The sequence below is a fragment of the Cetorhinus maximus genome, chromosome 10 (genome assembly GCF_964194155.1).
Source record: "Cetorhinus maximus chromosome 10, sCetMax3.hap1.1, whole genome shotgun sequence".
Taxonomy (NCBI): domain Eukaryota; kingdom Metazoa; phylum Chordata; class Chondrichthyes; order Lamniformes; family Cetorhinidae; genus Cetorhinus; species Cetorhinus maximus.
The window spans coordinates 117594386-117610037 of record NC_135888.1 but is presented as its reverse complement, the minus strand read 5'-3'; the positions used below and the strand labels follow the sequence as shown (position 1 = coordinate 117610037).

Genomic DNA, 15652 nt, shown 5'->3' with positions numbered 1-15652 from the left:
CCCTCTGTAAACTTGAGGTCATCCAAAACTCTGCTGCTCGTGTCTTAACTTGCAGCAAGTCCCATTTCTCTTTTGCGCCCTGTGCTTGCTGACTTATATTGGCTCTAGTCAAGCAATGTCTTGATTTTAAAATTCACATCCTTGTTTTCAAATCCCTCCATGGCCTTGCCCCTTCCTATCTTTGTAATCTCCCCAACCCCATGCAATTTGTGATATTTGCGTTCCTCTAATTCTGATTCTTGTGTCTTCCCAGTTATAGATGCTCCACCATTGGTGGCCGTGCCTTCAGCTACTTAGGCCCAAAGCTCCTGAATACCCTCCCTACACCTCTCTGCCTCTCGACCTTGCTTTACTCCTCTAAGACATTTCTTAAAACATAGCTCATGGACTAAGTTTTTGGTCATCTGACCAAATATCTCCTTATGTGGTTCAGTGTCATACTTTGTTTTATAATGCTCCCGTGAAGCACCTTGGGATGTTTCATTATATTAAAGGCACTGTATAAATCTAAGTTGTTGTTGTTGCTGCCATGTGTTTACTTCCATCATGGGGCTCAGTTAACATTCCTATTCTTCCTTATTAGCAGTATGCTGACAATATAATTTCAACACCAAAGCTAGATGCATGAGCCCTTTTTTAACAACATCTGCAGTTGTTCAAATGTCTTTTTTCTGACGGCCCAACAATATGACGCAATGTACTTCTCAAACTGAAACACTCCAGGAGCACTTCACACTCTACTGACTGGTTCCATGTAGCTAGAGAACATTCCAAAAACAAGATTGTGTTTGTACTGGGCTGCAACACCTGGAAAATCTCAGGTGCCACAAACAATGACACTTTTTAGGAGATTGTCTCCAAAGAGATTTTTCATCATAATGGATACAGCAGATGGCTCTTGCAGTTCTCTACAATAGATTATGTTATTTAAAAGTCCAGTTTAATTTAGAAAATGGCAGTAGTTGTCTGATGACAGCTGGTCCCTTAGATGACAAATTCAATTTCATAAATTTTCTAAGCATAGTCTCAGAGGCTTTACAGAAATAATGACTCATGTTCTCAGGATACAACCTCCTGTTTTACTGGTATAATTTTTTAAAAAAGAGTTTATGCTCATCAAGGTGTGAAATCTCAACATCTTAGGGAGTGCAATTCTTAAAAGACTTTTTAAATTAGGAGAGTCAAATAGAAGATGGCAGAGTAGTGGTAATGTCGCTGGACTGCTAAACCAGAGGCCCAGGCCCTGGGGACATGGGTTCAAATCTCATCATATCATAGTGGAATTTGAATTCAATTAATAAATCTGTAACTGAAAGCTGGTCTCAGTAATGCTGATCATGAAACTATCATTGGCTGTTGTAAAAAAACTCTTCTGGTTCATCAATGTCCTTGTGGAAAGAAATCAGCTGCCCCTACCTGGTCTAGACTATATGTGACTCCAAACCCATTGCAATGTGGTTGACTCCTAACTGCCCTCTGAAATGGCTGAGCAAGCCATTCAGGATGGGCAACAAATGCTGGCCTTGCCAATGACACCTACATCCAATGGGAAAAAAAACCATGTCCGTGCAATGTAAAGCTCTCTCTACTCTTGCCTAACAATGTATGCCAGTTCAATGAATTACCTTCTACTGTAGCAGTGTGGAATTTCATCAGTCATTCTGGTTTAATTTCTTTATGCTGATTATGGGCAATTTTCTGATGTCGGGTTTGATTTCTTTTACTTTATTCAGTGTTTCCTGAAACTGACTGCGTCACTCCCAATCTCCAATGAAAATTCTGATGTTTCAATGTCAGGACTTCTAGATCAAAGAGCAGGCTAATTCAAGGGGAGGAGTCTCAAGCATTTACCAGTGCTGATCTAAAGGAGTGGTCTGGGATCACTCTTCTCTCTGCTGGCAACTGCTGAGCTGGAACCATTCCTATCACAGCCCAGCTAGCTATGATCTCAAACCCATATGGGAATTGTCAACAGGAGTCCTGCATCTTATTATACTTTGTTGCGTCCTTCAGTTATAAAAGATCATCATAAGATCATAAGAAAGAGGAGCAGAAGTAGGACATTTTGCCATTTGAGCCTGCTCCACCATTCAATAAGGTCAAAGCTGATCTGATTGTGGCCTTAACTCTACTTCTCTGCCTGTCCCCCATAGCCCTTGATTCCATTGTCAATCAAAAATCTGTCTAACTCAGCCTTTAATACATTAAATGACCCAACCTCCACTGGTTCCTGTGAAAGAGAATTCCAAAGACTTATCTCCTTTGAAAGAAAAAAAATCCTCCTCATGTCCATCTTAAGTGGGAAACTCCTTATTTTTAAACTGTGTCCCCTAGTTCTAGGTTCCCCCAGAAGAGAGGACATCTTCTCAGCATTTATCTGTCAATGCCCCTTAGAATCTTATATGTTTCAATAAGATCACCTCATTCTTCTAAACTTGCAGGCCCAACCTACTCAACCCTTCCTCGTCAACTCCTTCATCCCAAGAATCCGCCTAGTGAACCTTCTCTGAACTGCTTCTAATGCATGTATATCCCTCCTTAAGTAAGGAGACCAGAACTGTACACAGCACTCCAGGCGTGGTCTCACCAATGCCCTGTACAGTTGTAACAAGACTTCCCTACTTTTATACTCCATCCCCCTTGCACTAAAGGCTCCTGCTAACTGCAACTCTGTTTTTACATCTTATTTCTAGTAAGAAATAAGCCTGCAAAATGCTACACCAGAGATTCTAAAAACAGTAGGATATTACAATGTTGAGTAGTATGAGACAACAGCACCAGTACCAGAAGAAGATGCAGTTACAATCGTTATTGTTTTACAAGTAGCACATGAGGAACAGATATAAAAATATTGTGTACTTGAGGTAAGATAATCAATTTATTATAAATCAATATTCTGAACTGGCTGTTGCATGGAGCTCCAACTTCTGTTCCATACTAGGTTGGTACTCAAAGTAACCAATACTGTTATAGATTTGCTGGTGCTTGTGAACTGATTTATAACAATATATCCAGTTAGTTAAAATGCCTTTGTCTGATAAGACCACAGTGCAACAATTAAAGAAGATCAATGACTTCAGTTCCTAAATTTTCCTTCCTCTGCTATTCTCAATATATTTTTGAAAAACCCTTACTATATTAATTAATGATGGGATCCACTTTATACCAGTCATACAGATTTTTTCCTTGAAGTGCACTCCCGCATGTTTTACTAACTGAGAAACAATATATTGATGGAACGGGGAAGGGGTTTGCATTAATTGTCCACTCCTGCCAACGCAATATGGCTGTGCAAGATGGCCACTGATACCTGTATGCAGATACACACTGCTGTGCACATGCGCAGGAATCCAATGAAGTCACTGCTGGAGCCTGCAGCTTGGAACTTGAAGTGGGAGAAGGGGGAAGAATGAGGAGAGACAAAATAGTCTAACATTTACAGCAATCTACAATCCACTTACATTACTGGGATAGTAAGACAGCATTTTAAAACGCTGGCCAAGATGACTGCATTAAATATCACACAAGGAAAAGATATTACTTTCCCGAATGCAAATCCTTCCCTTCTAACCCTCTGCAAAAGGAGTTTCCAAAATCCATCACTGTCAGTCCAGGATAGAAATTCAGAAGAGACAAACATTTCCCTTGGTTTGAGTTTGCAGATGGTAAATCCTCCGCTTCTAACCCCCTGTGAAAGAAGTTTCCAATATCCATTACTGTCAGTCCAGGAAAAAAATTCACAACATTCTCTCCTCCTGCTGAGAGGGACAGTGATGGCTGCAAATGAGCCCTGCTGCACATTGCTCCCTATAAAGCCACTAACCTGCATCTACCGTCAGCATCCCAGAAGGAAAAAAACAGTAAAAACTGGGAAGTGAGAACACTGGTCCAAATTGTTTTTCCCTTCTGGGATACAACTGTGCGTGCATGGCGTTGGCAGCAAACGCAGCCTTAATTGTCTGTGTTTCCTTTCCTTGGCCTGAATTTTTAGGTCGGTGGGCGGGCGTGATCAGCGGGCCTGGGAACGAACCACCGACTGCGATCGGCCCCTGACTGCGATTTCATGCTGGCTGGCCAATTAACGGCCAGTCAGCGTGAAACGCGCACTGAGAAGCTCAGCGTTGCCGGGATGGGGATGGGAAGAGGGCGGGCTCTGATGTCAATGCGGGCCCAGGCCAGCGCTGAGAGAAAGCTCCCTGAAGGCAGCTGCTTCGGGGAGCTGAAGGCCTGAAAAATCAAAAACAAAGGTTTCAGAAGCTGGAAGAAAGTGTCCATGCATCATAATAAATAATTTAGCTGCTGAAAATGCCGTCCACAGAAATTTATTTATATTTTATTTCATCACAGAAACCTCATCCCGCCCGTGGATGAGGTTTCACGAAAAATGTAAAGGCCGCCTGGCCGATTCGCCCGTCCGCCAACTGTAAGGTTGGACAGAGCATGAAAAATCCGAGTCATTTGCTCCATTATTAGGCTTAATTGCCCTCTTAATTGTCACCGGGCGCACTTCCGAGTTTTGCGCGTGCTTGCCAACCGAAATATCACGCGAGCGCGGGATGGCGTTAGGACGCTCGCCCAACCTCATCTCGCGCGATTTCACGCCGGATCGGGTCGGGCGCGCGCCCACCCACTGAGCTAAAAAATCTGCCCCATGTGTCCCTTCATTGCAATTAGTTTGACATGAATGTGAAGAAAATTTTCAGCCGTTCAGAATTGAAGAAATCCGCCAGGTTCCAGAGGGTAACGTCAAACCCCTATCTCAACGTATGCACATGTATGGCATTATTTTATTTCGGATTAGCATGAGCTGAATGTTTCTCAACTGTCTGAAAGTCAGAATGTCATCAGAGAATAGGTATTGGATTGTTTTGTAAGAGTTGCAATGTTCTACATTTCTTCTACAGTTTTCCCAGGTGATTCCAAATCTACATACTTGGCAACACTTGACCCAAAACCCAGAAAAATGATTGAATGTTTGGGGAAAAGAGTGGGAACTGTCACAAAGGACCAACAGCTAGCATAACACTTCTGGCAAAAAGCAGAAGATTAATTTTTCCGGCCGGTAAACTTGCTGTAACAGGATAAACTATATTCTGAGCAGTAAAAATAAATTGCATTTACATATTAGCTTCAGTGTAGAAAACCATTCCAAGGCACTTCACAATGGCATGAGGGGAAAATTCTGTGAAAATCAGGGCTCCTGTAATAACAACATGGCCAGCATCCATCAAGCTAGAAGGTGGCCCGAAGCAAGATTTTGTTGGTGTTTGGTCTTCTACATTTTAAAGAGGCATCCAGGTAGAACTTCCTTAGACCAACAGGGAAATTGATCACATGAGCCCCAACTAGACCACTAGGGAAATAGGACACAGATCCCTACTAGTGCACCATGTGAAAACAATCACCTCCTCCTGCACTGCATTATATTCTTTAAGGGACAAGCACATCCAAGCTGTCAGTACCGTAAAAATCAATGCGCCTGAATGGGGGTGAGCATAGTTCTAATGCATGTGCTTAGAGCTCAGCACTCATTATTTTCTCTACTTCACAGTCATCAACCCAATTTTACAGAAAAGTTAAAGTTGCAATGAAGGACGGACAGCAGCAAGAAATAGTTTGTGCTGCCTGTGACAAATTAATTAACTGATTTAACAATTGAATCTTGAAAATGAAACATGAAGATAAATTATGATGAATTTCCTTTTGCATTGCAAGGGCACAATAATGTGCTGACCTAGTTTTGAAGCTTATATCTATTCTCGTTTATCACAAAGATAACAAAATTAACTTATATGTCAATTTAATTATATGTTCATTTAAATATTTTAAGAAGTATGTAATCTGAGACAGGCAGATATAATTGTCCGGAAGGGACAGCAAATTTTATTCTTGTAAACAAATTATGTTAAGTACAGACAAACTGAATAAGAATCAGCAAAGTAGTTCTTCCTATCAACAGTTCAGCTTGTCTAAGCTTTGACTACTCTTCATTTTGGTTGGGATCAGGCAAAAGGTTCATGCAATTAAAGGTCTAGCTTTATATTAACTTAAAACTAAAGGATGAATTCAGATGTATAGGGTGCTTTTCACAATCTCAGAACATCCCAAAGTGACATCCTTCTCTTTTTTAAATATGTTCACTGTTGCAATGCAGGAAATGTGGCGGCCAATTAGTGCACTGCACGGTGCCACAAACAGCAATTAAATAAATTACCAGATCATCCATTTTTAGATGTTGGTTCAGGGATCAGTGTTGACCAGGAAAGCAGGGGAGCCACCCAAGTCACTCTTCAAACAGTGTGGGATCTTCCAACCCACCTCTGAAAACAAACAGGGCCTCGGTTTCACATCTTACAGAGCAGCTGTCCGCAAGTGTAGCTTTTAGTTTCCTATATTTCAATCCTGTTTAACATCTCCAGCATTCAGTTAGTCTTTTAGTAGCATATCCAGCACCCTGCAAATTTCTTCCATTACTTCTCATTCCCTAGATTCTGTGGCCCTGGGAACTTTTGCTTTTCAATCCATTTACACCATCTTCATCACTTGCTCTGCTCATTTTAGAACCTGCCCAATTTTCATTTTCATTAGTTTTCATGGAAGTAAAAATCAGGTAGGTTCTAGAATGAGTGGGTATAATGGGTAAGAGAGAGCAAGAGGGAGTTTTAGATGTAAACCTCCAAAGAAAAAAAACATTAGAACCAGGAGAGTTGTGACCCAAGGCAGCTGGGCTCAAGATGCTACAGGTGCCTTCGTTGAATGCGGAGTTTGCAACTGTAGGATGGCTGGAGCAGCTGGGAGTTGGGAAAAGCTGGAAGTAAACAGAAAGACCAAGAAATTTCAAACCTAAGACGATGGGCAGAATTCTCCCATCCAGGACTAAGTCCTGTGGCAAGGGCAGGGGCGGGGAGTGTTTCCCTCCGCGGAGGCTGCCGGGAATTCATACCGTATCGCGCAACGCCGGCCTTGTTAATTATGCAGTTGGCGGTTTCCCAATATATTCTGGAGAGGGGCGGGCTGGATGGCATGCTCTCCGCCGTCATATCTAGGTCCCATATTTAAAAGGCACCTGGACAGCAATTTACTCACCATGCCGATTGAGATGGCAAGGAGAGGGCAGGGAGGTCCAGCGCCAAAGTTCAGCGACGTCTCCCTGGGCGTCCTCCTCGACCAAGCGGAGGCCAGGAGGGATATCCTCTACCAAGCTGATGGGAGGAGGAGGCCTAACAAGGAGACCAAACTTGCATGACAGCAAGTCTTCATTGCAGTCAGTGCCCAGGGCCCCCAGCACAGTACCGCCTACCAATGATGCAAGACGATGAATGACCTCATCCATGCCACCAGGGTAAGTGAACAGTCAGTTGCCCACACTAACCTCAATGAATGGTACAGGGGACATGGGCATCACTGGCAATGTGATAAAGTCATGCCTCGTAGCCCCACTGCAGTCCATCCACTCTGCAGGTGGGGAGGCCACAGTGGCTCCATCACCTTTTCACACAGAGAGCTCACACGCTGTCTGGAAGTGTGGGGGTGGGGGAGCGGGGGGCAAAAGAAGGGGCTCAGGCATTGACAGCGCCAGGAAACTCCACAAATGACCTGCCACTCTGAGCCTAATTCTTATATCTGCATGGGCTCACCACTCTGGAGAGTGCTGGCCCAGAACCCTTCTGAACAACCTGCAGTCCCTACTGGAAAATTTTGATAGAATTCTGCTTGCAATAGTGTTAACTTGCACTCAATTGCGGAATTCTGTTTTCGAAGGCGATTTTTAAATGATTAACTGAAATCTGAAAGTAATCAAGTGAAGCAACTGACCTGAAACCACATCAATTGCAAACATTTATTTGCTTGCAACTGTAGAAACCACATCAATTGCAAACAGCAACTGTTCACCTGACATCATTGGTGTTAAAACCTCATGGATCAATGATTGGCTAGCTCCAAAGTGTGCTCACAGCAAGTGCTGGCCTGCTTAAGCACTCACAGATAGAATGTTGTTGGAAATTAACTAAGTCCCTCACGCAGACCGTACTTGGAAATTTGTCCCTGTTAAGTGCACGTACCAGCAATTAGTGTTGGTCAGCGTGGTAATCCACCTCCCAATTTCCAGTATCACAGAATGTAGAGATATAGTTAGGCGGAATGTAGATATTAGGTAGGATTCATATACAGTTAGGACCTTATACTTTAGTATTGAATAAATGGTCACAATTTGTTAACAGGCAGAATGAGGCAAAAAACATTTTTACCCATTCACTTACGCACACACACACACAGACACTCACTTTCTCCTCTCTCACTTACAGGTACCACCAGGAAGACATCAAGCCCGCGCCACAGGAAGCCCTGTCCAGCTCCAACACAAGCCCTGAGAGGAGTGAGGATATCGCACCTGTACAGGCATCATAACAGACACCTGCACCCCCCACCAGCCCAGAGACACACACCTCTGTGCATATTAATTGTAGTGCAGGAAGTGTCTCATATTTTGGTGGTCACTGTACGGGCACATATCGGCAGCAGGAAGAGGCAGGGTCAGCTGAGCTCACTGGCACTTGGAGGAGCACTGGGGAAGAGGCATCTGCGAGGTCCAAGTCCGATGACGGACCTCTTGGATCGGCCTTCCAACTGATGGTGGAGAGTCAGCAAGAGGCAGGCGAACATCAGGCAAAGATGTCGGAGGCCCTCAATGGAGTGGCACGTGAGTCGGAGGAGGCTGTCCATCTGCTGGTTGATGAAGTGCTGCCATCCTATGCATGCATGGAGGTCTTCATGGGGAGTGTGGCAGACTCTATGGAGAATCTAGTCCAACAGATACTGCCGGAGATGTGCACAGACCTGCACTCCAACGCGATAGCTAAGTGCAAGTTTCTGCAGTGGCTACGCGAGATGGAGATGGGGCACCTCAACCTCCCTCCAGGTACCCCTTCCCCTAAAGGAGTCAGGCAGGGGCCTTTGGGCACCCAAAGGGAAGAGCAGCAATGGCCGGGCACTCGTGAGACCTCTGCTCAGGAATCTCAGAGGTTGTCCAGCCCTTCCAAATCTCCTTTGCCTATGGCCACTTCAACTTTGTCCTTTGTCACCGCAGAGGGAGCGTCTGCCTCAGCAGGAAAGCCTGAGCAAGTCGGGGCCCTCCAGAGGATGGCCGCCAATGTCATTCAAGACAACAGTGCCAACTGGTCAGCAGGCTGCCTCGACCCCTGCTGTGGATGCCGAGGAAGCACTTAGAAAAAGTGACAGGGAGAGAAAAATTAAGAAGTACTGAATTCGCAACTGGTCACACGGATGCGCTTTTGAATGTCAGATATCAAACTTTTGTAAATATATTCACTTGCACTTTAATCATGTCTAATGTGGTGTATTTGCGATAGTCCTTAAGCCTTTGCGCTCCGCCACCCCCCCCACCACCCGCCCCATCCCCCCCCCCCCCCTCCCTCCCCCCCCCCCCCCCCCCCACCCTTCATCTTCCTGGGACAATCCATCCCCTGGAATGAGGCATCTGCAGGGAGGCAAAGCTATTTATAAAGGCCCTTGTGAGCCATGAGCAAGCACTCCCCCGCGCAAACTTTGCCCTTTGAGCCTTAAGCCTTTGTCCTTATCACTCTCATCTGTCCCAGGGCCCTAGCATTGTAATTATTACATGCTGGGGTTTCCCTTCAGTTGTCCACTTGAGATGACCTGCATCTTCACCCACCCCGAGACCCAACTCCCATGCAACATCTCGAGATCTCCACCATGAGGCTCTGCATAGTTGCGACCAACCCGACCATGGTGGTAGAGACATTCTATCTGTGCTCTAACACCTTTTCCCCACCCCCGGTCATTCCACACCCTCTCCCCATAACCATTGACCCAACCAGCAGCCCCCCATCCCGGAATCACATTCAACCTCCCCACTGTCACTCTTCAACACTCCCCATCACCTTCCATTACATCCAGGTTCATGTAGAGGTCCCCTCCCTTCCTGATAATCCCACCCCCTAAACTATAGACTTGCCTGCCCTCATCCTTCTGAGCGCCCCCCCCCCCCCCCCCCTCCCCCGAATCCAAGTCACTTTCCACGTCCCCATCAACAACCATTGGCACCCCTTCACCTGACATTGTTGCCCCTTCACCCTTCCATCCTAGTGGCTCCCACTGCCCCCTTTAACCCTCACCATCCCCTCCAACCACAGTTATCCCCAAGAATCCACCATTGACTCCACCAACACCTTCCTGTGAACCCTTCACACCTCTACACAACCCCCCCCCCATGCCACTTCAGGCCTGCACAAGCACCGCCCCCCTTCCCACAACCCAAGATGGCCCTTCCCACCCTCCTGCTCCATTCCAGCTGACCCAGTGAAAGGCCTCCTCTGATTCTTCTTCCCCCAGCACCCCCAACCTCCCCACTCCCCCTATAGGCATGAATCCCCGCTGCAACTCTTCATTCCTCTCCTCCCTGAGCTTTCCCTCCCCCTCCACTCCACCTGCCACAGACCTTGCTGCCCAACATGGGGGAGACAGTGGCATAGTGGTTATGTTATTGAACTAGTAATCCAGAGTTCTGCGCCAATACTCTAGGGACATGGGTTCAAATCCCACCATGGCATCTGGCAGAATTTGAATTCAATGAATAAAATCTGCAATTGAAAGCTAGCCTCAGTAATTGTGACCATGATACTATCATCGGTTGTCATAAAAACCCATCTGATTCACTAAAGTCCTTTAGGGAAGGAAATCTGCCATCCTTACCTGGTCTGGACTACATGTGAATTCAGATCCACAGAAATGTGGCTGACACTTAACTGCCCTCCAAAATGGCTTAGTAAGCCATTCGGTTCAAGGGCAATTAAGGATGGGCAACAAATGTTGGCCTTGCCAGTGACATTCATGCCCCTGAATAACAGAAAGAATAAAAAAAATAGTATCTCCTGCAGCCTCCCACCTACAGCTGGAAGAGCTGATCCCCGGGAGAAGTTGCTGGTTGAAGAGCCAATCCCTGGGAGAAGTTGCTGGTTGAAGAGCTGATCCCTGGGAGAAGTTGCTGGTAGAAGAGCTGATCCCCAGGAGAAGTTTCTGGTTGAAGAGCTGATCCCTGGGAGAAGTTGCTGGTTGAAGAGCTGATCCCCGGGAGAAGTTGCTGGTTGAAGAGCTGATCCCCAGGAGAAGTTGCTGGTTGAAGAGCTGATCCCCGGGAGAAGTTGCTGGTTGAAGAGCTGATCCCCGGGAGAAGTTGCTAGTTGAAGAGCTGAAACCCGGGAGAAGTTGCTGGTTGAAGAGCTGATCCCTGGGAGAAGTTGCTGGTTGAAGAGCTGATCCCCGGGAGAAGTTGCTGGTTGAAGAGCTGATCCCCGGGAGAAGAAGGCATGGGATGTGATTCGGGGTGGGCCTTCACCTGCATCCCTTTAGCAGGATGAAAATTGGTTTCACGCCAGCCTCTGGTGGGAATTGTGACCCACCATGGCAGTTGGGAGCGAAAGATGCCACCATCATTTTACATCAGCGTGAAACCGATTTTTGGAACTCCTGCTGCATTCTCCGCACCACCCACCCCCCGCTTGCCATTAAACACCTGCCATGACGGGGGGGCGGGGGAGGCATGAGAAAATTCCACCTGTATTTTCAAAGCAGCACTCAAACCAAGTGGTTAATCTTCCAATTTTTGATAAGTATCTGACTTGAGTTTATTGGGTGTGCAAGTGGTGTAGAAGGCAATGTGATTTGAAGAGTTGAGTTTAAGTTTTAGGTAACTGAGTTCATTATCTTTTTATTATCTTTAACGTAACTGTTTATTTATTAGTATTCATGTTCTTTGATAAAATTCTATTGATTTAAACCGTGAACCTTGTGGCTTCATTCTAATTGTAAATACCAGGGTTTTCAGATCCTAAAAAAATAAAAACATTGCTGGTTCCACTAAGATCATAACAATTGGGGGTCTCATCTGTAACAGTGGTCACAAAAAGGATAGCCTTCCTTGCCACTCCAGGATACCCTTCCCATAGGTAAGAATTGCAGCTTGGTGACATGATGGTGGACACAGGTTGAAGGCCACAAATACCAAGTATCTTCATTGGCTGTGTTAGCTCTATGCGTCATGGTAACTGTAGTTGTTCAAGCAGATGGTGCAGCTCTATGACTGGCTCTCTGTTGACTTGGATCCTGTAAAGACAGTTCCACACAGCCATTCATTGCCAGGTATCCATAACAATGTTTATGGATAGGATTGATGGCATTGATCATCCTGGCATGTAGCACTATTGAGAGCATGACATACTGTGTTCCCAGTGTTATTCATGTTCAAGGACGAACAGATGGTAAAATGACACACAGTCCATTGCACCGTGAACCATCCATGCAATATAGCTCTGCACACCCACTACATATTGCATCACAAGAGTGGTATAATTGCCAATAAGGATACTACTTAGATGGTATTGTTGGTAATGATTGGTTCAGACGCTTTTATGATCCTGTAAAAAGTCATCAGTCTAGGTTTGTATAATAAGCCATTATTTGCCAATTGAAACCAACACACCCCTCTCGCCACACACATGGAGATTCTTCACTTACTGCTTTGGATCGGATTTCTTTGGCGTACAAAGGCTGCAAAAACTCAGATGGTCCTTCCAACCGCAGGCCCTTGTCAGTGATTCTTAGATGTCCCATGCCATCCTGCAATGGAAAAGAGGATATTAAAATCCAAACTCAGGAACGCAAGAGAAGACAGAATCATATCTAAATTCCTGTGAGGAGTAAGTTTAATTTATTCAGAACTAAGGTGCTCAGGTGAAGAATCCATCTTCCCACCATTACATGTTCACATATTAATCCAAGGGATCATGTTGCTTCTCCATTATATGCTCTCAGGAGTGAATCTGGAGCACTGGCTTCCATTAGGCAAAAAAGTTCCCTTTGACTTTAACCCTGCTAGTAGTAACTTATTAGTGAAGGGAGGAAGTGTGAAGTAATTATTCAAACAGCCACAAATCAAACAGACTCCAATTTGTATAAAAATTTAGTTGGGAAGAAGTAGGCCTTCTTCCTCTGGGATTCTGGAGGCTTGTTCTTTTCCAGTAATAAGAGGGAAGGAAGAGCATTTGGTACTTTACCTGTTGGAACCCAGCCTCGCTTTACTGTGCTGCCAGAATTTCTGCTATCTTCTAACTGCTGGAGGGGTCCATAAGATTAACTGTCTAATAATGTTGAGCAAACATTGAAATATTCATGTACAAATACCATCTTTTTATACTAATAGAAATAAAATTACCTAAACTGCACACACACCATGAGCTAAATCAGAGTCAATTGCATTGCGAGACACTTTAATTATCCAATTCCTTGAAGTGGAGAAGTCTATAAAACTCGGCGCAGTCACTTTTTAAAAGAATTTAGTGAAATCTATTACACACTGAGCAGTAAGACATCTCACTTGGAAATTCCCTGAGGACAAATTCACTTATCAGAAAGTCCAGTGAAGTAAACAGGAGGGAAATTTGTATGCAAAGCAGACACTCTTTGCTGGAAGTAGCCGTGGTCTGGATTAGTGTTGATAGGGAGCTTTGTACCATACAGTGTGGGTGCCTTTTACACCTTCTGCTAATATGGTTTACGCCTTGCATCCATTTTAATTTGTGCATGTGTCTGTGTATTTCAGCCCTGATGTCTCTTACCCATTAGTATGAATGAGTGCTCCCAATTTGCATCCATAAATACTGGTGTAAAATTGCTAATGTAAAACATGAACACTTTGGGTTTACACAATTTATTCGACCTACAATATCAGCAGACAGAATGAGCTCCACACAGCTGACATAAAAATTCTTTTATATGGCTCTGCTGAGCTGTTTATAGTAAGCAATGACCCCAAACTGGCATGCTAAATAGGACTAGGATAGGCATGATTGATCTATCTTACAGATCACATTTTATATAGTCTCCCTGTGTAAATGAGAAGCCGGTACTTGACACCATATGGACTATGGAACTACAGTAGCTGCTCTGTAAAGAGCTTCAAAATAGCACAGTCCAATTTCAAATCTTAAACAGGGGAGAGGGCACTTGCCTCATTTATGAAGAGGGGATTGGGAAAGCTATGCTGCAACCCAATTTTTTTGTTTTAGTTTTAATAAACATCACGATAGCAAACTTCAGGCAAAAATTGGGTCCAGAAAAAGCTGATGTCATGGAAAATCAGATTGCAATAAAGCACAAGTATTGCTCCAAGCAAAATGGTGGTAATGTGTCAGAGTTCTTTAAGGAACTGGGTCTGCATGAAAAATCTTAAATAGGATTCTTTATTAGGCTTGTGCCAGTACTCATGATGTTTTTAAAGGAAAACACTTACATTTTTATTATTGTAACATGAACATAATGATAATGCTCCCCTGATGTCAGTATAGCACGCAGCTACTTAAGCTGTGCCCTAACAGATGCACACGACAGCTGAAAATTCCACTGATATATGGCAGCAGTTATTTTTATGCAGCTGCTGCTCAGTGCTCTGTGCGCACTGCCTATTGTGGAAAGTAAGAAGCACACACTGGAAGACAGGGGAGTTGAGATCATATTTGAAGAAGGGTCACTCCCTGTGAAGTATCAACCAGAGGTGACAGTGGGCCATTTGCTATTAGGATTCATTGCAAAAACCAAAATATTACATTCAAAGGAACAGTTCAGCAAAATTCGTGTCTTTGTGCCTTTCTTAAGCTCCAAGAAAATAGTAAAAAAAAAGCAAGGAAAATGGAGATAAATGTTCCAAGTCAGCCCAAGCAAGTGATGAGATAATTTGCCTGTCAAAATTAGTCAATGGACTGGTGTTTTACCACTGCACACTGGAGGTGTGAGCATTATATCACTGGCAGTGCGAGCATTATATCGCTGACAGTACAAGCATTAAATCACTGGCGGTGCGAGCATTATATCGCTGGCAGTGCTTTACATTGCTGGTGGTGCGAGCATCGCATCGCTGACAGTACGAGCATTAAATCACTGGTGGTGCGAGCATTATAATGCTGGCAGTAGGAGCATTATATCGCTGGTGGTGTGAGCATTATATCGCTGGCGGTGTGAGTATTATATCGCTGGCAGTATGAGCATTATATTGCTGGCGGTGTGAGTATTATATTGCTGGCGGTGTGAGTATTATATCACTGGCGGTATGAGCATTATATCACTGGCGGTATGAGCAGTATATCGCTGGCGGTATGAGCATTATATCGCTGGTGGTATGAGCATTATATTGCTGGCGGTGTGAGTATTATATCACTGGCGGTATGAGCATTATATCACTGGCGGTATGAGCATTATATCGCTGGCGGTGTGAGTATTATATCACTGGCGGTATGAGCATTATATCACTGGCGGTATGAGCATTATATCGCTGGCGGTGTGAGTATTATATCACTGGCGGTATGAGCAGTATATCGCTGGCGGTGTGTGTATTATATCACTGGCGGTATGAGCATTATATCACTGGCGGTATGAGCATTATATCGCTGGCGGTGTGAGTATTATATCACTGGCGGTATGAGCAGTATATCGCTGGCGGTGTGAGCATTATATCACTGGCGGTATGAGCATTATATCGCTGGTGGTATGAGCAGTATATCGCTGGCGGTATGAGCATTATATCACTGGCGGTATGAGCATTATATCGCTGGCAGTATGA

At 44.6% G+C, this 15652-nt stretch overlaps 1 protein-coding gene across 2 annotated transcripts in view; it reads right to left on the bottom strand.

The window, feature by feature from the left end:
* Positions 1 to 15652, bottom strand: part of sgcd (sarcoglycan, delta (dystrophin-associated glycoprotein)) — a 235051-nt gene that overhangs the window by 101428 nt on the left and 117971 nt on the right. For both annotated transcript variants that reach the window (XM_078551046.1, XM_078551045.1), the window contains exon 3: positions 12556 to 12657. In XM_078551046.1, coding sequence (XP_078407172.1) covers positions 12556 to 12657 — 102 coding nt within the window. The remainder of the gene's footprint in view (positions 1 to 12555; positions 12658 to 15652) is intronic.